We start from the raw sequence: 22,887 nt of genomic DNA, 5'->3' as shown, positions 1-22,887 counted from the left end.
CAAAACAATTAGCATCAAATGTTTGAGTAGCTATCTCAAGACAAGTCAACTATCTAATGCATTCCCTTTGTGCACAACATCCTTAGTAGCACGCACGTCTATTTTAAAATTTTTCTTAGAATAATTGGTGATATTTATGAAAAGTATTGCGAAAATGAAGCTTAGTCATGTTCAGCTACTCCTTTCCTCTATTATGCAATAGCCACAATGCCAGTGATCAATCTACTGTTGAATTATCTGTCAAACTTCTGAAAAGGATGGGGAACCAGGATACAGGCTACATTTAACACTATCCAGCAAAATACATGATAACATCTGACTTGCAAATATATAACTAACCATTTTTTTAGTGGTTGAATCTCCGCATTGTTAGCAGCATCTCTGCATGATAAGTTGTCCCAAATGTCAAATTACCAGGATGTTTGTTGCAATGTTAATCTCCTAGATTGAATAGGTTTCAGTTACAAAAGTTGATGTGATTCTGGGACTTGTGATTATTGGTGCTTCCTTTGTATATTATTTATGCTTCTTTTGTAAACTAGATTTTTCAATTCTTTTTATCACTTACGAAACCATATGCTTTTGTTAAGTGTATGGAGAAACTTCTGCATGCTTTGTGAATATTCTAAACTCAAAAGCTTGCACTGCCTACTAACATAACTAGCCTTTGTTAAGACTAACTGCGGTTCCATTCCCTTCTCGTTATTCATTTTCTTCATATTGTCGGCTCTTTCATAATGTGTAGCACCTTATTTCATGTTAGCAGGATCTCACTCGCACTTCAAGCTTCCCAATTAACCCCTATTCCCAGTCTACCTTTTTTCTCAGATCTACTTGCAAACAGCAAGAAATTTTATCATTGTCGAGCAAATGAAGGAGAAAAAAAGGAGAAAATTTAAGAGCTCTTGGTAGTTTCATAATTAAATTAAATTAAAAAAAAAAAAAAAAACTGAACATATAAGCAGCCTTTCAAATGACAGCACACAAATTTTCAAAGTAGCAGAAACCTTGTTCAAAATGATAGAAGAAGGTCCCTTGCAATCTTTATTGATTAGCATGATTTAGAGGTTTGGATTATACAAGTACTGAGCTCCCCTCCATGTGCCTCCAGGACTCAAAACTAGAGGTGTCAATGTGGTAGATGAGCCAATGCAGACATATGCAAATTTGCCATACCATTCATATTTTGATCCAGGGCTGAAGACATAAAACTCGTCAAACCCGCACTTTCGAATTACAATGGAATTTCGTCTTCCCTGCATCATCACAAAAGAAGAGATATACTTCATCCAATTAGCAAAGAATAAATTTTGTTAGTTAAACAAAACAAATTGTAAATGGTCCAACTGTATGAGGTTGGCATCGAATATTCATGGATCCTTATGATCAAATCCTTCAGGATGAAAAATAAAACATCAGTCTTTCTTAATATTTTCACTTTGCATTGCTTCTGGGAAACAGTGGAAACCATGAGAGGTCGTGCTAAACACATCATAAATATACATGAAATCCTTGACATGAAAATCAAACTGTGGTCATGTAACTCATAGGTGTTTTCACCAATTCACAGGTTTATAAATCTCATAACCGTCATGAATGAGGGAGGGAAAATGGTGATGCTTGCATCTTTTCTTTTCATATTTTGTGCTCTTACTATACACCTTTCTCTTTTCTTTCTTGAAACATATACCTTGATTTTAAGTTTCTTTTGTTATATCACATGTCTCATAATTCCTGCATCCAATAAACTTTTTCCTTGGATTTTTTTTCACATTTCTATTTCCTTTGTCAAATTTGTTTCTAATTTCCCTTTAGAGTGATTATTGTCGAGGCTTACAACACCCATCCAATTCTTGGTGTTCAAACTTTTTCCTTAGAATAATAACAACACCTATAAATACTTATTTAATATTAACATAAGATCTATATATTGAAAAGAAAAGAAACTCCGGATATTGGTTAGCTCATTACCCTATCAATAATTGTGAACTCTCTAGGTGCATTGGAGTAAATCCTGCTCATTCTCTCTGTCATATGTGCATAATCATCATCTTCTTCTCCCTCTGATTCTTCTATTTTGAACCCTTCATTCTCATTTTCAATTCCTGCCTAGAGAACAATGATTGAAGTGCTTTCTGAGGTAATGATTGGCCTGAATTTGAGGTTCCTTTTCTGCTGGTGTCTGGAAGAACAATGCTGAACTCTGACATCATTGGCTGTTTGCTACGGTAATTTGAACCTTGCAGCCCCACAGCATAAGTTGCATCAGGTGTGCTTACTTTGAGATGGCTTATAACAGAGCCTGACAATTGGATAGATGATGATTTAGTATTGTTGATGGTAAACTCTGAGCCTAGGAGATCTTGATGTAGTGTCACCAAGCATTTGACTTCAATCATTTTTTCTGGAGCAATGGATACAAGCTCCACCTGGCATTGAATATTGCACAGAATCAGAAACAAATGAATGAATAAAGCAGAGGAATTAGAGTAGGGATGATGAAATAGTTGATAACTTGGTGTACCATTAGAATGTAACCACTGTCATTTGCTTAATTGTAGTGCAGGAAACAAGTTCAAAAAGCAGCATGTGACATGATTAGAGCTCAATTTAGATTGAATAAAGCAAATGAACCGTTGTTTGCTTAGTTTAGATTGAATCTCCAATGTCCCCACCATTCCCCTCAAAAAGAAAAAAAAAAATGTTGAGCTCCTAAAACTGCATCAAAATCTCCCTTGACTAGGGGATTGATGGAAGGAACTCTTAACTCTTAAAAGACCCATGTCACTCCTTTGTGGATGAATCTTAGTGTTAAATGTAGCTGAGGAAGTGAAGATGTTGGAGTTCACATTATTAGATGAAGCACTAAAGAAATTCAAATAAAAATCATTTCTTATGATTCAATGGCAATCCAGCATTTCTATAGCAAAAGAGGTGTTTTCTCTTCTAAGAATTACATGGATGGGTTCAGCATATTCTCAAGAATTTAACCTCAGAAGATTTGGAAGATAAAAACTTATTTTTGCTACATGAATGTTAAGGATAAAATTACTTTAACTAGCATGATGCAATATAATTGGCCCTTGCTTCCAAATCTTTGATCTTATCCAAATTTAACTATATGTTATTGGAAGTACCTACAAGGAGAAAAAGAATGAAATTAAAGATCGAAGACTCCTGCCTGAATAGACTCTTCAGGACTTCCTCTAACATTTTGAAGAGACCAAGCGCTTGGGGACCATGGAATTCCACCATCATTCACAAGCTTGAAATCCGAAGACACCCCTCCTCGGATAACAGCTTCACCATTTTGCCCTTTTGACACAGCTGTTTGCAGCACTTCCATGGTGGCTCCATGCCACAAAAGCGGCTTGTATGATGTTATTAGGCCACTTGGCAGCACCACGTTGGCAACACTACCATTGTCCATTGCCATCTTTATGACACAACTATCACCAATACCTTCAAAACTGACTCCGTGACCACCAAATTCTTTCTTCAAGTAATCCACATTGATCCGGGAGGCTAGCATGAAGCCAATGCTAGCAAGGAGTGGATTCTTTTGTGTTTGTGATACTGGGAGTTGAAAAGAATGTGTGTATGAAAGGTTTTTGGATGCTTCAGTGGGTCTGAAGGGGGAAAGAAGTAGCGTTGAGAAAGAAGGCAGATGTTCTGGCCATTGCCATTGTCTTCTCTAATGCTTTATTTTCTTAGACCTGAGAATTTTCAAGTTAGTGAGACACTCGGCCTTATCTGCAAGTTTCTCAACTTAGTGGTATTGTTTAGTCTAGAAGATTTTTTTAAGGTGGGCAGGAAACGGATAATATGTTTGTTCTTTTGTGGGCGAGAGTGGCTTGCTTTTTAGATATTTGTGATATGTTTTTTATTGCAAGTGGACCCTAGACCTCAAACTAATAACTCGTCCTTCAATTTGGCTGAATGGACTTACTTTACACCCGTCTAATGTGTCTTAAAACTTTGTCCCCTTAGGAGACTCTCAAAGGTCTGGCATGAATAACTTCAATAGAATTTCAGATCAAGGTTTGTAACATGAGGAGATGAACCAATTAAAGAAGAGAAAATGCTTGTCTGCAGTGGCAAGTTTGCTGCTTCCTTATGTTAACTAATGATCAGGAGTGGCAACCATTCTTCAGTCTGCATCATTTACTTTAAGCATTGTGACCATTACATGTTAAGAGAAATTCTTCATACACCGTCCTCAGTGTAGAAAATCCAACATGAAGCACACCATCTCGTCCGATTAGAGCTTTCCAATACATATTTAATATCCGTAGTTCTACTTTTGTTTGAAATTTTGAATGATGAAAATATCCCTTCTCTTCTTAAAAAATTATGACATCCTGTGCCAATATTATGACATCCTGCGTTAAAATTATGACTTTTTGTACAGGATATCATAATTTTTCCTTAGATGTTATAATTTTAGCAGAAGTATTTTCATCATTTAAAATTTTCATAAATTTTTCAATGACGAAAATATCCTTCCCTCTTATAACATCCTATGAAAAAAATATGACACCTGTGCAGAAAGTAGGATGTCATAATATCGGCATAAGATGTCATAATTTTTTCAGAAGGAAAGAATTTTTTTTCATTTAAAATTTCAAACGAAAAAGTAAAACTGCGGACATTAAATATACGTTGGAAAGCATCACTACGTGATCCAATCGGATGAGACAGTGGCTCCACATCATATTTTCTACACCACGGGCAATGTACAAAGAATTTTGCTATATGTTAATGGTAGTGCTCGGGCCCAGATAAGCCCAGTTGATGGGACTTGCACCTGAACCCAACATGAGTTGGACAATACAGTGGCTTCAGCTGCTTGCACTATAATAATCAGTTTTACTAATTATTATACTATTATTTAAAATTAATTATAATTTTATTATTTATATTATTATATGATATTATTATATTAGTATAATTAAATCATATAAATTGTTATATCATTATTAATCAAAAAAATTATTATTTATTTTATAATTACTAATTATTTTTACCAATTAGTAAAAATATTATTATCTTTATGTAGATATTGAGAAAATGATTAGTAAAAGTAGCATTATTCTATTCAATTAGTGTATGATTATGTTCTATTGGATATAATAAATAATACTATTTGAATATCAACAAAATAAATAATTAAATAAAATATTTTGTTTATTATGCACATGCTAGATTTTTTTTTTTTGCCCATCTTGCACTCAAAAATTCAGAGTGATGAAAGTGCATTGAGCAACCCTCATGTTCTTAACAAATTCTTCAAGGTGAGGTCCAACCGGTCCTCCTCAACCTGGGCCTTCTTCCTCATTCTCCAAGAGAAATTTTTGTGCACTGCGAATGGTGCAGAAAATTAATATGGAGTGCATCACTTATCTGATTGATCCACGTAGTCATCACTTTCCAACATATATTTAATGTCTGCAATCGATTTTTTCGTTTAAAAATTTTATGACGAAAATATATTAAAAAAATTATAATTGTGCATAATATAATCTGGATGTCATAATATGGCCTAAATATCATAATATAAAAGAATATTTTTATCGAATATTTTTCAATGCGCATTTAATGCCTGTAAATCAATTTTTTATTTGAAAATTTGGAATGATGAAAATAATTCTTTTTTTGAAAAAAAATTATGACATCCTGTTCATATTATGAACACAGAATATCATAATATGGACATAGAATATCATAATTTTTTTTAAAAGATGAATATTTTGTCATAAAAAATTTTTAAATAAAAAATCGATTTGCAGTATTAAATATGTGTTGAAAATGATGACTACATTGACAATCAGATGAGACAGTATACTCCACGTGGATTTTCTACACCGCTTGCGATGCCAAAGAATTTGCCATTCTCCAATGTATGGTACAAAGAGACACTAGTGGTGTGCACAAAGATTACCGTCCTCCTTAAGTTTGGACAAACGAGAACGAGGCTCTCTACTCTTCTGGAGGCCTTTTCTCTTTTCTTCCAAAAGGAGGGTTGCTGGCTTCGTCCATTCTAACATTAAGGACGTTCTTACCTCCTTACTTCGCCTCCGACCGAGGCAGTGTCGAGGTAACTTCTTCAATCCCCAATTAACTTAAACTTCATTTATTACAGATTTAGGAAGATTGGGCATCCAAGAAGGGAGTGCATAAACTGCGTAAGTTTCACCCCTGTCAAAATATAGGCCATACTATTTTGAATGATTGAGCCCAAAATTCATAAAATTCATGTGTTGAACTAGTACAACTAGAAAAAATCAACCTACTAGGTTTATATTTCCAACATCAAGGAAATCTCTATTTCTTCCTAAGGATTCGGGCCGGTTGCTCCAAAAACTCCTAGGTATTTGAAAATATAAGACTAATACAGACTTTTCTAGTTGCACTGGCTCCACTCATAAACTCCATGCGATTTTAAACCCAATTATCGAAACAGGTCCTAAATACCTCTACTCCCTTCTATCTAAATCTAATCCTATCCCCGACTTCTGCTCCTCCCATGGCTTTGTCCTTGACTCCCCTTTCTTCCTTCACCGACGAACCCCTCATAAGCCACCAATCATCATCCCATCAATTTTAGACACACAAATAAGAAGAGGGGAGGAAGGCTCATAAAAAAGCAAAGGAAAAAAAAAAAAAAAGGAGCAGTTGGAAGACGAGATGAAAATGCAGAGAGACTCGAGGCCCCTTTTGTATAGGGGCTGTGTTAGCATTCTTTATACAGCAGCTATCTGGGCAGCCGAGAAGACAGAAGATTGTCGGAAGAAAGATTAGAGAATGGACGGCTAAGATTTAAACTTTCCATGTATTTTAGAAAGCAAAGAGGAGATCTCACCGAAGATTGGAAGAGGAAGGCAAGATGGACGGGATGAATCGAGATGAGTGGGTGACGAGTGGCTCTGAGCACCAGAGTGGAAGAGGAGATTGGAGGCCCAACAAGAGCTACTAAATACCTGAACCGCTATAGGTTGAAGAAGCATACACACCTACAAATCGGTGAAACAAAGTTGGCCTTTAAAAAACCTAAATCGAAACCTATTTTTCTGATTTTGAAAAAAATACAAATCCAAACCTGACTGAATGTGGAAAAAAATCTGACCTGAACTGAACTGAAATAACCAGTTTGGTCGATTTTGCGGTTTCAGTTTGTCTAAACGGCTCTAAAATAAAGGACTTTTCAGTAAACGGTGCACAAGCTAAATTCGGAAGTAGTAAAAGCAAGCATTTATGATATTCCTGAAGATTTAAGTAGACACCGATGGCCAACTAAGATCCACAAAGAGGACCACAAATTGTGTAAGATCTGTTCAAGTGCCTGTTGCAGCTCAATCATACTAAGTTGGCAAGAGCAATAGAGGAAAATGTGCCTGAAAAAATATACAATGCCAACGATAATAGAGAGCATTTTTTTATGTATAGACTTTTTCTTCCAAGATTTATGTATCAACCGTTTAAGATTCATCAAATGAGAGCAGACAAGCGATATAGCCATACCAACCAAAAAGCAACAAAAGAAAATAATCAATAACCTCATCCGATTACATTCAAAACTGATAAATGTGTTGAAGTACCACAACTCTGAAAATCTAACATTGTAATGTGAAATACAGAACTGCAAAAACAAGACTAAAAGGGATTCAGAACAGATCGTCATTGCACATGCTGTTGGCTCATCAAGATGCTCATTTACCAGATCTCTCTGGATCAGAATCAAATTTTCTAGTGCCCTCACCTACTAAAATACATGAAAATATTAAAGCTACTACTTAGCTAGCGAATTACTACTAGTGATTCATAGTCAACCCATATGCACATCATTAATCCTCATCCATCCCGGCCGGCGGGTCTCTCTTTGGGCCACCTGCTGGTTTTGCCATTATAATCTGCCCAGGAAGTACAAATTTTCAATATCAATATATATGGAATTTTGTTAATGAAGCCGCCAAATAAATGAAACTTCCTTGATGAGCTAGAAGCAGAGAAGGTGCAAATTAGTAGAGTTGGTAAAGTCTTTGGAAGTTGGTATCAAGGACTTCGGTTCAAGTCCAGCCTCACTCAGATTTACAGTCTGGGTTTTCTGCTGTCCTAGTTCTCAAAAAAAGCAGCAACAGCACCAGCTAGAAGAAGAGGATACTTGCAGTAGAGGAAATGATACCACAAGGAAACTATAAAATAGGAAAGGAGCTCACCTGATCAACCCGGAGAACAGTACAAGCAGCATCTGCAGCATATTTCAGTGCAAAGAATCTGCTCCAAGGATGGGGTAATTTTAATTAAATACCTATACAAGAACTACAGGTACTATATACTAAAAGCTACAAACATATGCTACAGTTCAAAACAATAGATATAGCTAATATATGGCAGTCCTCCACAATGGATAGGCTCGGTTCAGCCCATGAAAAACGCGAAGACTGCAGCAAAAATGCCCAAGTATATATGCATATAGCAAGAGCGAGATAAACAAGGGTTCGATACTGATGTTCCAAGCTGTTGAATGGGATCTGCTAACTCTAGTCTGTTTACTGGCCAAAATTCATATGCTTTTAATCATTTGATGCATCGGCTAAAAATTCCAAATCACATGATTGTTAGTCTTACGTAGTTTAGAGGTATTAGATCAAATTCAATGACTTCAATCATCAATATCAGCTCCCTACTATCTGATTTCACCTGACTGGATGACTTAAAATCTGGTCAACCAGATCCTAGTCATCTCTCTCTCTCTCTCTCTCTCTCTCTCTCTCTCTCTCTCTCTATATATATATATATATATATATATATATATATGTATAATTTACAAACTGAAATAACAAACAAAGCAATGATCACTATGAAATAACATATTCAGAGACCAATATAAAAATTATAAAGTAGGGAATCTATCCTTCTAGGTAAGCCTGTAACTTTTTGAAGAAATTTCTGTTTCACCTATTTATGACTAAGCATTCATGGTACAATTAGCTCTCAAAGGAAAAATATGTTTGCCTCCATATATACCAAATGCATCTTGCATCAGCTATCCTAATTGATACACTTTACTAATCACAACAGTCGGCAAATCTTACCAAACTCACAGCAACAGCAACACTCATGTCTCCCTTGGTCACTTCTAAAGCATCGTCATATCTTAGACATGCTAAAGATATCAACCGCCAAATCTGACATGAAATATCTTGCAAGGTAAACAACCATTTTTAGAGAAGAAAAGAATCCACCCGTCCACTCCAGACAGCACCTCCCATCTACCACAGAGGGCAGAGTTTTTTGAATATAACTACCATCAAAATTTTCCTTGATTCAAAGAATAGCTCATTCAGATCAACCACAACAATAGTGAGATATTTCACATATTCATTCCGAATTGATCATATCCACTGCAAATGGTTAGAAGTAAGAAACAAAACCATCTCACCACCAAAACATCTAAGAATAATCACATTTCATTGCCTCTGCTACAAAAGCAGCACTTATGTATAAAACTGTCATTGACTTTTGACATACTAAACTCTTTTCAACAATGATAGGCTCTCCGAGGTCACCTCATGCACTTAATTTAGTCATCTATCAGACAAACCCCAAAGGAAGATCACATACAGCAAACAAAGAATCCTAATTATTAATTTACCTAATACATTTCACAATATGATAGCAATTAGAAGGATCAAAACTGGAAAATGTGTTCAAATCCATTTAAATTTAATTCCAAAACAATTGCATTCATAACTGATTAGGCAGTGTCCAACATAAATTCTAAATTTTAAAAAAAGAAACTAAGGAATGCAGCTTCCATCAAACAGTTAACTTAGCACATGGCGGTTCCATGATGATATAAAATTTTAAGTTTAAAAAGAAATATGATTAGAGGAAAGACAAGAAATCAACTGCAATAAATCAAAAGAATACTTCATGATCTCACAAGCAATGAGAAGAGGCTCACTTGGTAAGATGGAGATCCCAGATACTCATGGTTGAGACATCCTTGCAGACACCTTCTTCCAAACCAATACCGACATTGGTGTTTCCAGCAGCATGTTCAGCATACAAGGAAGAAATAATCTCCATAGCATTCAGCCCCGCATTCTCAGCTAGGGTTCTAGGAACCATTTCAAAGCTTTCTGCAAATTTCGCAATGGCATACTGATCCAATCTGCAACAAGAGAGCCAAAATTATTGGATGCCTTGCCAGATTTCATGTCTGTTAGCATGTGAAATTTGTCCACTTATCTTTCCAAATCTATTGTCAAAAAAACAAAACAAAAGATACAGAATTAACTGTCACATCAAAATATACATATGAAGAACTTTATACATTTTTCTTCTTTCCCCCAAGGTGAGACACCAGCAGAGAGGGGGAGAACGAGATAATTTATTTGTATCAAGATGCCACCTTCAACCCACAAAGCATTCATAAAGGTACAGGATTTTGATTTCAGGAGAGAAAATAAGAAACAAGATGGAAGAGGAGGGAAGGAGGGGAGAGAGAGAGAGAGAGAGAGAGAGAGAGAGAGAGAGAGAGATGAGAACAGAAGTGAAATCCATCACAAGAAATTTTTTTCTCCCATTCAATAGCTAGTCTTAATATCACAATTCTTTGATGTTCTTACCAACATAAAAAGATAATTAAAAGTCACCAAAGACAATTCTATAAAACCAAGACCATCCTAATCCACCTTATCATATGTCCAGGACCTTTTGACACAAATGTATTTAAGTAGATCCCCTTACCTACCAAAACATAACTTTTCTGCTGAAAAGAATTAAGCCTCAGCTCCAAGATTTAATGAGTTTAGACCAACAAAGATTCTCTAAACAGTTCCATAATTTTCAGCTCTTAATAAACACAAATGACATAAAAAATGATAAAGATATAGAACTATTGATCATCCAGAATATTACATAAAAAATCTATGTACATCAGAAACATTACATTGAAGATGCCCTAAACCATTGATCATCATATTATGGGGAAGAGATGGGAGGCTTGGAATGGTTACCTGCCTAAGGGCCAGACATATTCTAGATAGCATACTCATTTTTATGTCCAAGACAGTTTGAGCATAAAATGTGAGGTTAAGTGATTATCATGAAAGCCTAAAATGATTACCATCGAAGATCTACACAAACTCATAAAAATTTGAACATTACAATGAAAACAAAGATGAAACTAATATTTCTATCAAATTTTAAAAACTAAAGGATATCAGGACTGAAGGACTTATGCATCACCTACCAAAAAAAAAAGCATGAAATAACAATACATCGACTATATTGGTACAAAATAATAGATAAGCAATACATAATGAAGCCCCTTTCATCTCTACATATTAATAATTGTCAACAAGGAAACGAAGAGGCCCCAGGAGACTCGCAGCACCCACAAGGACCAACACAAGGTGTTCTTCACGAACAACCTATCGAAGAGAAAGGCATATACATAACAAAGAAAATTTAACACAACCAAAGAACTAGAACATCAGCACTCATATCACCGCTCTAAGACAACAACCAGTTGTTATAAGCCAATGGAAGCCTCAATGTTACTATTCAACAAACTTGAACCCATGAAAATCCCCAAATTAGCTTGTTACAACCATATTCACCAAAAGCCTAATATCCTAAAGGAAAACCCACTTCGATCTTGTTGCGTATGCTAATCAGCCCCAAATATACTCAAGAACTCATCATAGTCGAGCTACATAAATTCCCAAGTGTTCCACTCAATTACGTAATGAAACAAGGGAGGACCATAATATCCCTAGCACGACAAACAACGAAACATTCTATTATAGCAGTGAAGATGCCCTGGTGCAAGATGAACAGTGCCTACCAACGTCAGAATGATAATGTTATATTCATCCCTATATTTCCCAGGTACAAAAAACAGATAAATCTTTGAGATTCTCTCCATCCTGAGGAACAATACCCATGTTGTTACTAGTTAAAGTAAGAGATGAGCATGCAACTTGACAAGAGTCTCACGAATCTATAATGAATAATTAATCAATTGAGCTATGCAATGATGAAGCATCAAAAAGGCATGAAATGAAATATTGGTCACCTTTTAAGGCATATTTAAGAAGACTAGAGAAGAAATAATACCCTGTTTCTTTAAAGGAAAACTCTTTCAACTTTCTTGCCAACTCTATCTCAGTAGCAGCAGCCCCAGGAACTATGCGACTGTCCCTGCACATTGCCTGTTGAGAGATGGAAAGACTGTATTAACAGTGGTGAAAAGGTCAAAGCTTCATAAGACATAAACAGGAACAACCATTTTATGCCCCCGCTGCATGTTATCTTAATGCCGAATTTCCTACCATGGAAGAAATTATATTTCATGACACACCTTGTACGTATTAACACCATCATCAACAGCCCTTTCAAGGTCATCCAATATACTATCCGTACTACCCCGTACGACCACAGTAGAAACTGAGTTTCCACCTTCTTCATTTTTCACAACAGTCACCTATTCAAACAAAAGGTGAAAACATTTAGCATTCAAGAAAACAAGCTAACCAAAAGAATTTCAAAACATTAATAATGACAATGGTGGTAATAGATATGGCAACAGTACCCGAACGCCACCAATTTCTTCCACTGAGACAGAGTCAGCATATCCCAGCTCATCAGGATTTGGTCTGCTAAGTTTTAGCTGTGTTTATTATCAAAGAGGCATATTAAGCACCTTGTACAAATATATAATATAAAAGAAAAAAACTTTCAAGAAAGAATGAAACCTACAAGAGCTACGGCACCGGTTGTACGGCAAAACCTCCTCAATTCAAACTTCGAGCTAATTTTTAGAACCATGAGTCTGCAAGAGATGGTAAAAATTAGTAATATTCACTTCATATATCATCAGCTACATATAAGTCAGACTATGATGTGGTACAGCCAAAAAAAGAAACACTAAAAAGGCTCTATTCCATCATGTGCCATATGAGGCACACCATCACCATACAAAGGTAAATGCATGAGAAAATGTCTTCCTATGGACAAACAACCATCTAAGCTCATGGCAGGGCCCTTGTCTTAATTTCCTAGGCCAAAGAAACAGAAAAAATGCAGAGCATAAATCAAAATAAACAGCCGATTTTTAACATTCTAAAACTCCGGTATAATACTCCCTTGTCATAATACTCATCCATATAGATGAGATAAGCCCTTTTGGTTTGTTTTAGTTGGATATTTTCACCTATCAAGTATCACATTTAGCACAAGTTAAAAAAAAAAAAAGAATTCTCACAATAATATAGTGATGCAAGCATACATGTGCAGGTCTAAACAACATGCATGACACACAAGCCTATAAATATGGTTTGAATTTTCAGAAGAAAATCGGAAATTAAAACCATAATTTTTTCAGATTTGGACCTAACTGATTTGAAACCATGCTCAGCTTCAGAGTTTCTACTGAAACTAACATGGTAATTTTAATTTATATACAGGGATTTTGTATTTCCTCATTTCTTTGAATTCCAAGCATTTTATCAAAATCAAAATTTAAATTTAAAGAAGATTTCAAAACAATGACATGGAGATCTAGGCAAGTAACTTGTTTTACATAGTTTAATTAACAAGGAGCTCAAATCTCCATCATGTAGATTGTCATGTTTTTAAATGGCCATCAACAATAAAACTATATACTACCCTGTAAAATAATGTGAATTGTAGAAAGGACTATTTGAACATTTTATTTTTTAAATAGTGCAATATTTTGACTATTTCACCATAGAAGATACAATGGCCATATATCAAAAGGTCCCTAATAACACAATATACTCCACAAAAAAAAAAAAAATTCTAGTTTATTTTCTTGGCCTGTTTTGTCATTTCTTTTTCCCAAATTTATTACACAGCATTTGGATTTTCTATAATATCTGGGAGTGATGATGCTAAAACTAATGTTGAACTGTCAAAACCATCTAAACTGAAGAATTTCAAACTCATTCGACCAGGCTGGATCTGAAACAAAAACCAAAACAAAGTTTTTAAACCTTGCTATCAATTAGATTATAACATAGAAATTGCCATTTGCAAAATCAAGCAAGCATTCAAAGTTTCAAACATAGGTGTGAAAGGAATAAATATAGAAAGTTAACTAAATTGGACGGGCAAGAAACAACAACAAGAAGCTGCATATCTGGGATCCAAAGAATGTACCAAGCGAATGAGAGAGAGAGAGAGAGAGAGAGAGAGAGAGAGAGATCAGAAACACACAAACATGTCCTTCAACCTACATAGCAATGGATAAACCACATTCATACTATGATTAGTAAAAGAAATTGAAAAATTATATTTTTAGGCCAAATATGATAGCTCACAAAAACTTACTTGGCACTTATGAAAATAAAACATTAAGGTACACAAGCCTCCACAGAATAATGAAAATAAGGCAAACCAAAGTATATTTAGTACATGACTACTAGTTATATTTAGTACTAGCGTGAATTTTAGCAAGTAAAACCAATCAGCACATATTTCTGCCCCAGTAGTCCACTTATTGAGATTAATCACCATACTGAAATAAAATGGAAAATAAATGAAAGAAACAGAACAAGGAATTGCTAAAACAAATAATTTCTAATTCATAGAAATTGCACGACACCTCACCAAATCACAACAGTCATTCAAGAGACAGTTCCATCAAAATTGAATGGTTCAAGGTATAAATGTCATTTTTTAGGGCCATAAGAAAAGCTCATTTACTTGTAGCGCTCGCAGAAATGTAATGCCATGTCTCCAACTGCAGCTCCACTTACAACCACCTTGGCACCTGAATCAGCAACTGCTTTAATGAGCTCCTCAACTTTGGCTTCTTCAGTTTTTGCATAATTTTCTAGCTGCAAACAGCATTAATCTTTCCATCATTAACAGATATCACTTATCCATCTTCATCATTATCCAACTGTCACGTCCAATGGCTATATGCATATTTGAATCAAAATAATTGCTCAATTTTCAAAAGTAGGATATTAGAAACTAAGGTTGTGTTTGACATTATTATCATCAAGCTTCGTCGTCTTGAAACCAGACCCATACTAGCACCATCCTATTACTGTATTGGTATGCCTAGTATGGAGGCCAGTTCGGCATATCAACAATTGGTACACCTCCCATACTGCGTACCACTTCGGTATCAATATGGTACAGTATGGTCAGTACACACCGATACTTACTAATGCGGGAAGCCTTGGTTGTCATTTTTATGTTTTTAAAAATTGTTTTTTGCCTAAGCTTCCGACAAAAGATTCATGTACAGTAGTCATTGCTGTTTTTATTTTTCATAGCAGACTAGAAAAAATGTAGAATAAGCAAAAACATAAAAACTCACACGCAGATATGCTTTCTCTAAAAAAAGCAACATTAGAAGCCTACAAAAGACCTTAGTTCCTATTACCATTAAAAAAATAAATTGCACACATGACTGAATACATTACAAGAAATGCATACAAGAATCATCGAACCCTCAATCTGTTCTCAAATACTTGGACAGTTTTCATCAAATCGGTATTTCAATGCAAAGATATCCATATTTACCAAAATCAAATAAAGAAAAAAAAGCATTATTATTTGGATCTTGAATTACCCATATTGGATTTCTATTTCGATCTTTCTAGAGATTGACCAAAATCAGACCCATTTACACCATTATTCACAGCAAACTCTCCTTTAGCAATGTGATGGTAGACCGTTTACACCATTATTCACAGCAAACTCTCCCTTAACAATGTGATGGTAGAAGAAAGCATTTAGATTAGCAAATCTAAACAGGATAAAACAAGGGAAAGAAGAAATGGTAGAAGAACAGGAGGAGGAGGAGGAAAAAAGAAGATGAAGGGTGCAAGTGCAGAAAAAAATTTGGGCATGGTTTTTGAGAGAGAAGGAAAGGAGAAGAGGAGAGCATCAATGTGGGGTTACCTGCAGCTGGAGAGGAGACTAAGTTGCCAGATCTCATTGGGAAGAAGAGAGCAGAAAGGTTAGTGAGGAGAAGGGGTTGGGAATGGAGAGGTTATGGACAAAAGGAGTGCAATATCAGGTATGTATCTATGATATGATACAAGGTATGTATCTGAGATATGAGATACAATATGAAAGAGCATTTTCATCCTTGGCACAGCAAACATTATATGATGTTTAAATTTTCCAAAGACAAAAAAACTACTTTGATTATTTTTCTGTACCTTGTGTGCCTATATTGGCATGGCTTACCATACCAATGACATATCATACTAATAGAATATCGATACATACAGCCTAATAGGTAAAGCATCAATACAGGAAGATTGCTGCTTTATGACATAAACTATCAATTATTATGAATTTTCAATTTTGGCTTGAAAATCAATATTATGTAATTCACATCCAATTTTGCTTACTAGCTTAAAAAATCAAAGCTGGATAACAGATAATTGCTTATTTATTAACGAAAGTGCAAAGTTAAACAGGTCATTTGCAACTTGCAATAACAGAAAAGAACAAACAAAATGGAGGTTTTTGAATATCTTGATACATCCCCAACATATCTAAGCATACCGTCGTAGACTTTCCAAAGGTTTGTGGGGCAATTCACAATAAAAATTTATGAAACATCAAAGCTGGTTGAGACATTTTCAGCATGCAGTGCTTGAAACTTTCCTGACACCTTTTATAAGCGAAAAAATAAAACTACAAAAAAAGAAAAACAAAATGTAAAAAATGGAGAACAACAAAAAACATGCTTACATTTTTTTGGTCAAAATTAAAGGTTATAAGTACCAATTTGGGTACCCATATCAGTATGAGAACAGTACGCTGTATCAGGTGCCAGTACAGCACTTCTCTTCACAATGACACTCGGTACAATAGGCATACGTGGTCTCAGTCTTTTAAATGTCTGGTATGATATGCCCAGTACAGACCAGTAAGATTCGGTAGTTAAATCCTTGGTCAAAATACTACCTGTTCAGCATTATGGATGAGAACAGTTCCCTTTGTTTCAGTTGCAGATGTATCAACACCTCCAGCAAACACCACAATCTGCAAAAGTAATGCATCATCAACATTTCTATGTCAGCAGACTAAGCACCAAACAAAACAGCATGAATGCTTTAAATATCAAAAAATAATGTCAAAGAATTAAAGATAAAGCAGTCATCTTATAGTCTCATAGTTAAAGTGCTCCCTTCCAATTTTAACTATATCCAGTCTCGTAGGTAAGAAATACATCACTTTTTCCATACTAAGATAATGAATTAGTGCTCCCACAAAGCTCACAAACTTGGTACAGAAGGATATGATATCATGCACAACATCTATCCACAAGTTATGCATAAAAAAGATCCATGTAATGGGGTTATAGAAAGTTAAATTTCTGACAAATACATACTGATACCACCCTGGAGTACACAATGAAGCATTGCATTTCTTGCTATCTAATTCTTACACCCCCAAAATATTTGAGCTTGAATTAGTGGAAACAAATCTAATTACAAAACTTGTGTCATAGAGAACAGATAAAAGGAAATAAAATTTTGAATCTCAAAGAGATGAAAATACTACATCAAACAAATGTGCCTCAAGGGTAGGTGGGCATGTCTACCACGACGATTCCCACATTTACTTCTCTTGTTCTCTTAGGAGACTATAAGCCTCATATCACATCCTTTCAAAAAGAGGAAAGAATAAAGATTTTAAATGGATGCCTGCATTTTTTCAAACAAATGCCTATGCCATCTCGCACAATTCAGTTTCCCCGTACATCCGACAGGTACCGAACATTAAGATGCTCCCTAAGGGAGCATGCTTTGTAGCAAATGCTTGTTACTATCACATATTAGCATGTCTGACCAACAAAGGAATTCAAATACCATAAGAATGAACCAGACCATGTCATCTCTCTCTCATATATACATGTAGGTGTGTGTATATATAGATAGATAGAGAGAGAGAGAGAGAGACATGCATATGTATTCACATATGTGTATATGCATACATATACATGCATTTGTGTGTGTGTGTGTACAATGTGTTACATGAAAGCCTTGACGTCCGGCACATTCATGCTGGACACAGAGGTCACCTGAAATAAGGCTGGGTGCTGGACTTTGAAGCCTTCTGCTTAAAATCAGCAACACACTGGATTACACTGTTTAATTATTTAATACCACTTTTTCCTTAGGCATCATGCCCAAGTACAAGAAATGGTATCTTTCTGTCCGCAGCAAGACTCTAGCTCGACAGGGATTCTTCCTCACACGTGCATCACATGTGTGCGACCCTAGTATGAGTACTAATGGTAGATTTTTCATCCCATTCTTTGCAAAAAGGCTCATTTGAAGCTCAGCTACATGCACACCTCAGAGCAAGGCTCTTCAAAAAAAAAAAAAAAAAAGGCTGACAGGCAAGTTTCTGTATAATGAGATATGTGCATCATCACTACAGGTTATAGATGCTTCAATGCACTATATTCAATGACACACAACTAAGGCATCGTGTCATATATATTTTAACATGTCTTGCATTCTCATATGACAAACTTACGTAATTTTGAGATGTTACAGTGCACTCCTCTCCATGCCTTGCATAAATAAAATCAAGCTATTGAACCATTTGAGGTCATGATGTGATTACTCCAGAGGAGGAAATGCTCAAGCAACCGGCATGAATGGTTAACAAACAAAAAGTCAGAATTTGAAAGAACAAGCTTCTAGAAAGTTTAAAAAAGAAAAGAAGTAATTGTCTTGTGTTTGGCAATCATGCCCATGGTGCAATATCAAACCAATATCACAAGCAAATAAACCATGTCCAGAAAGGTGCCATATATGTAACATCAACGAACCAAGAAAAAAGGTAAAATTAACCGAAAACAATCAGATATTATTTACCTTTGCCTTTTCCATCCTCTTTATACTCCCGATGGCATCATTTTTTAAGACCATACCACGAACAACTGTGCAGTTGTGCAAACCACCACCAAGCAGTTTTGCAACTCGAACATTATCTACATTAAAGTTTGCTGGGTTTTTTGGACAGACTTGGATGCATGCCTGAAATATAATAGCTTCATGTTCACAATAGCAACAAAAAAAATAAAATAATAGATGAGCTCAGGTGTTGAGGTACGCACATCAGCAATAAGAGGACACAGAATACCTTCTTGCCCAAACTGCTTGCTAGCAACAGCAGCTTTCATTCGAGAAACAACTTCATCTTTATTTCTCACATCCATAGTTTCTGATCCTTTCTCAACCAACTCATCTAATATTTCCACTGTCTAATCATTAAGAAATAAAATGCACATGTGAACAACATAGCTCTTACATATATTGATTTAACAGCATTAACATTTCATCAAAGCAACAAGAACCTTATTGATTGCTTTTGTATAGCCACTAATTATTTCACTTGGATGCAGCCCCATCCTGATAAGCTCCTCTGCACCTTGAAGGAGTTCCCCAGCGAAGGAGATTGTAAGATTAGCTCCATCACCAATTTCCTCCTGTTGAGCCTTTCCTGCCAGCACCAAAATTTTGGCAGCAGGATGCTGGATCTCAAGCTCATTCACGATAGTGGCAGCATCATTTGTTACAAAGAGCTTGTCCAGATGATTGATGACCATTTTATTCATACCTACACAAATTATTAAGAAAGATTGATGGATAAAACCATAAACACAACTCATCATACATCCCTAAGCAGGTCCATAATAATCACAGAACACCACTACAAGAGCGTGTCCACAGCAAGAATGAAACTGATAAAATTTGGGAAAACTCAAAATAATCTACAAACTTTTCTTCTCTGCTGTCATGCATAAATTCAAGAATACAGCACATGAAATCCCGCTAAACCCAAATTACCAGCTTTCTTCCCAACTTTGCAGCAAAGCACTAACTGATGAGGTACAGTATAGCAAAGTTAAGCATGTCAAAGCTAGATAAATTCCATGAGAAGTTCCTGAATTGGATAGCAAAAGATCCACAAATAAATCAAAAATAAATATTTTTCATCAATAATACACCCGTCCCTCCACTTGCCAACCCAGCCAAAAAATTTAAAAAAAGAAAAGAAAAGGTCCTGAGTTACAAATCAACGACAACAATATTCGTTCACTGCACATTTGAAAACCAGAGCAAAACAAAAATAATATAAGCTGCCATTGTCCGAAACACAAGTAGGTTCTGCAGAAATGCTGGAAATGGAAATATATAGACCAAGCAAACAAAAAGAACACTCCCACAATAACTCAGGTTAAAAAATATATAACTTTACGCTATTTCGGGCTCCAATCTCTTTGGATTAATTTCATTTTTTCAACTGATTAAAGAACAGAAACAGTGCAGATTGGCACGATCAGATGGAAACCTAATCGCAGAACAAGTGTCACAGAATCACTATGAAAGAATCCATGCAAACATGAAAAAACCCAAATGAAATCGCAAAGAGATCAAATCTTGGGTCACAAAACAGAGTTCTTAACAAGATTTTAAGCGGGGAAACTCTCACCATTGGGGCCGAGTGAGGTGCGGGTGATGACGGAGAGCTCCTTGCAAGCGTCAATGTTCTTGAGCACCGCCTCGTCGAGCCCCGATAAGTGCTTGTGCCCTTCCTTGAGCATCGCCTGGATCCCGTACGGCCGCATCTGGAACCCCATCTTGCCCTCCTCCTCTGCTGTGCCCTAGCCAATGGAATGGAGACGAAGGAGAAGCGAACTTCGAATCCCGAGAGAGGCGGCGATCGAAACCCTAGAATCGGGCGTTTGCAATCCAATCCGAGACGAGGCCGGAAGAGAGACACTAGAGAAAGGAGCAAGAAATGGGACGCCCTAGAACGTTCTGGGTCTAGTGTAAAAAATGCAGAGCGATCGATCACATGACGTGGGCGTGGTGGAGTGGAAAAATCTACATAGATTGGGTTCGAGCCAAAGGATCCAGCCCGGACCCAAGGATTTAGGCAGCCTGTTGTATCTCCGGACGAAAGAATGATTGATCTTCTTTCAAAGCATGCACTTTACAAAATTTGTAAAACACGATGTCATGATCCTAATGGTGGTAAGAAGAGATTGGAGGGTTTTAAAAGTTGTGCAAAATACGATGTAATAGTTGATGCCGTGAACAAAAAAAAAAAAAAAAAAAGAATCACTCTTTCAAGCAAAGATACAATCCGAACTCGAGGATTAAGCCTTCAAACCCGATCTGATCCACACTTCTCTTCACATCCCTTTGTGTAAGATACAATCGGGTGATGATATATGTCTATTTTTTCACTTGTTCTCCAGAACTCAGCCCGACTAATCAATGTTCCAGTAGGGTCCAATGCAGCACCACATAAGATGCAGTTTGGTTCGTTCATTTATTTTCCTTTTTAGGAGACTCTGTTTCTAAATGCAATGTTTTTGTTTCGATTTTTAAATTAAATGCTATAGTTGTTACTGCCATATTTCAGGTCTCATCATTCTGCATATTTGTTCCTCTTCTAGCTGTCAACTATAGATTGAACATAAAAACTAGAATAGCCTTGCAAAATCGTGCAGTGGTGATCGATCGTGCAATAGCCAGCAAAGTTCTCATGAAAGGAAAAGAATACTGCCCAACTTTCATTTTCCAGCTTTAAGTTCTTACAAGGTTTTAAATGGGTCATAGATATTCTCGAGTTGCAACTATGATTTGGGTTTAAATTAGGATTAGGGCAAAGATCTTATTATTAAGAAAAATAAACTCAAGCATCCAAAGGTAATTGAAATGAATGGTTAGTCCTTTGGATCTCTTTTACATGCCTCGATTAAGAGAACTTTAGATCTTAGCTCACTATCCAAATCTACACCATGATTAGGATTACTCAAAAGTATGTAGAAAATATTTTACGGTAAGATGGCTACCCTCCTCCTCCTTCATCCTTGAATGTACTTGATTTTCATGCCTCTATGAACATTTTCTACAAGACAAAGTCCCATCAAATTTCCTTAAGTCAAATAGGTCAGTGATTTCTATTTGATCTTGCTCATCAAGGTCTTTAGGATGAATATTACTGCTAATTTGAGCTTGGAGAGATGTTGCAGCACAAGAATGCCCTTTATGCACAAAATTATCATATGTGGTGCTTCTACCATGCAATGGTCTCTCCATATTTTTCGAACTAGAAAAATATTGCATTCCTTAGGACAATTGATTAATATAACAAACCAACAACTTCCTTTAAATTTTTCAAAGCAACCAGTTCAGCAACTTCATGTAATTGATTATATTTTGTGAAAGAAAGTAAAATAACATAAAGTTTGATTTATTCATGAGCATCCATTATTAATTAAGATTAAGAAACATTATCAAGAACATCTGGTTGAACTAACTTTCCATTGATATATAATATGTAGTGTCTATTCACCTCATGAATCGTGAATATGTTCATTTGTTATTTCTTTATTGATGAATTGCTTAAAAAAAATAAAATCTCAGACCCAAACTCCTAAAACCAAGAATCAAAACCCACTCACGTGCTCCCCTTCTTGTTATTACAGAGCCTTGTGGTACGTTTTGTGAGTTCCATATTACGTCAGTCTGGAGATTGGTGGGTAAAGAGAGGTTTAAATCATGTAAAACTAATATTGGGCCCGTGCATTATATCAATCCAGATTGTGATGATACACTAGATTTCATAGAGGTTACAAAGAAAGGGTTACAATCTGTTCCGACACAAAATTGATCATTGGGGTGCAGACCGGATGTATCAAGAAAAGCTGGTTTAAGATGCACCCAGAATGATCCGAATTAAGACCGACCACCGGACCGCTGTGCTAAAGAGAAGTCGCGGAATTGGATAGCTGGAAATCATAGACCCTCACAATGTTCCCACTAATTATTTCGTGCATTCTCCTTCTTA

General features: G+C 35.9%; 2 protein-coding genes across 2 annotated transcripts; both read right to left on the bottom strand.

Annotated features, from left to right (window-relative positions):
- Positions 1-988: 988 nt before the first annotated feature.
- Positions 989-3,701, bottom strand: LOC105053271 (protein NDH-DEPENDENT CYCLIC ELECTRON FLOW 5). The gene is given in 6 exon segments (XM_010934379.4): positions 989-1,256; positions 1,972-2,102; positions 2,105-2,429; positions 3,182-3,531; positions 3,534-3,638; positions 3,641-3,701. Coding segments are annotated over 6 exon segments (1,152 nt in total). The 5' UTR covers positions 3,687-3,701; the 3' UTR covers positions 989-1,061.
- A 3,844-nt stretch (positions 3,702-7,545) lies between these two features.
- Positions 7,546-20,975, bottom strand: LOC105053270 (T-complex protein 1 subunit theta). The gene is made up of 13 exons (XM_073244319.1): positions 20,518-20,975; positions 19,379-19,641; positions 19,139-19,285; positions 18,897-19,058; positions 16,972-17,049; positions 14,740-14,873; positions 12,772-12,844; positions 12,605-12,682; positions 12,374-12,496; positions 12,130-12,224; positions 9,968-10,177; positions 8,217-8,274; positions 7,546-7,910 (listed from the first exon to the last, which is right to left on the bottom strand). Exons 1-13 carry the CDS (start codon positions 20,663-20,665, stop codon positions 7,845-7,847), a joined length of 1,635 nt encoding a protein of 544 aa, XP_073100420.1. The 5' UTR covers positions 20,666-20,975; the 3' UTR covers positions 7,546-7,844.
- Positions 20,976-22,887: the final 1,912 nt, after the last annotated feature.

The sequence above is a fragment of the Elaeis guineensis genome, chromosome 10 (genome assembly GCF_000442705.2).
Source record: "Elaeis guineensis isolate ETL-2024a chromosome 10, EG11, whole genome shotgun sequence".
Taxonomy (NCBI): Eukaryota; Viridiplantae; Streptophyta; class Magnoliopsida; order Arecales; family Arecaceae; genus Elaeis; species Elaeis guineensis.
Note: the sequence above shows the minus strand (reverse complement) of the source record. Positions and strands in the feature narration are given on the sequence as shown.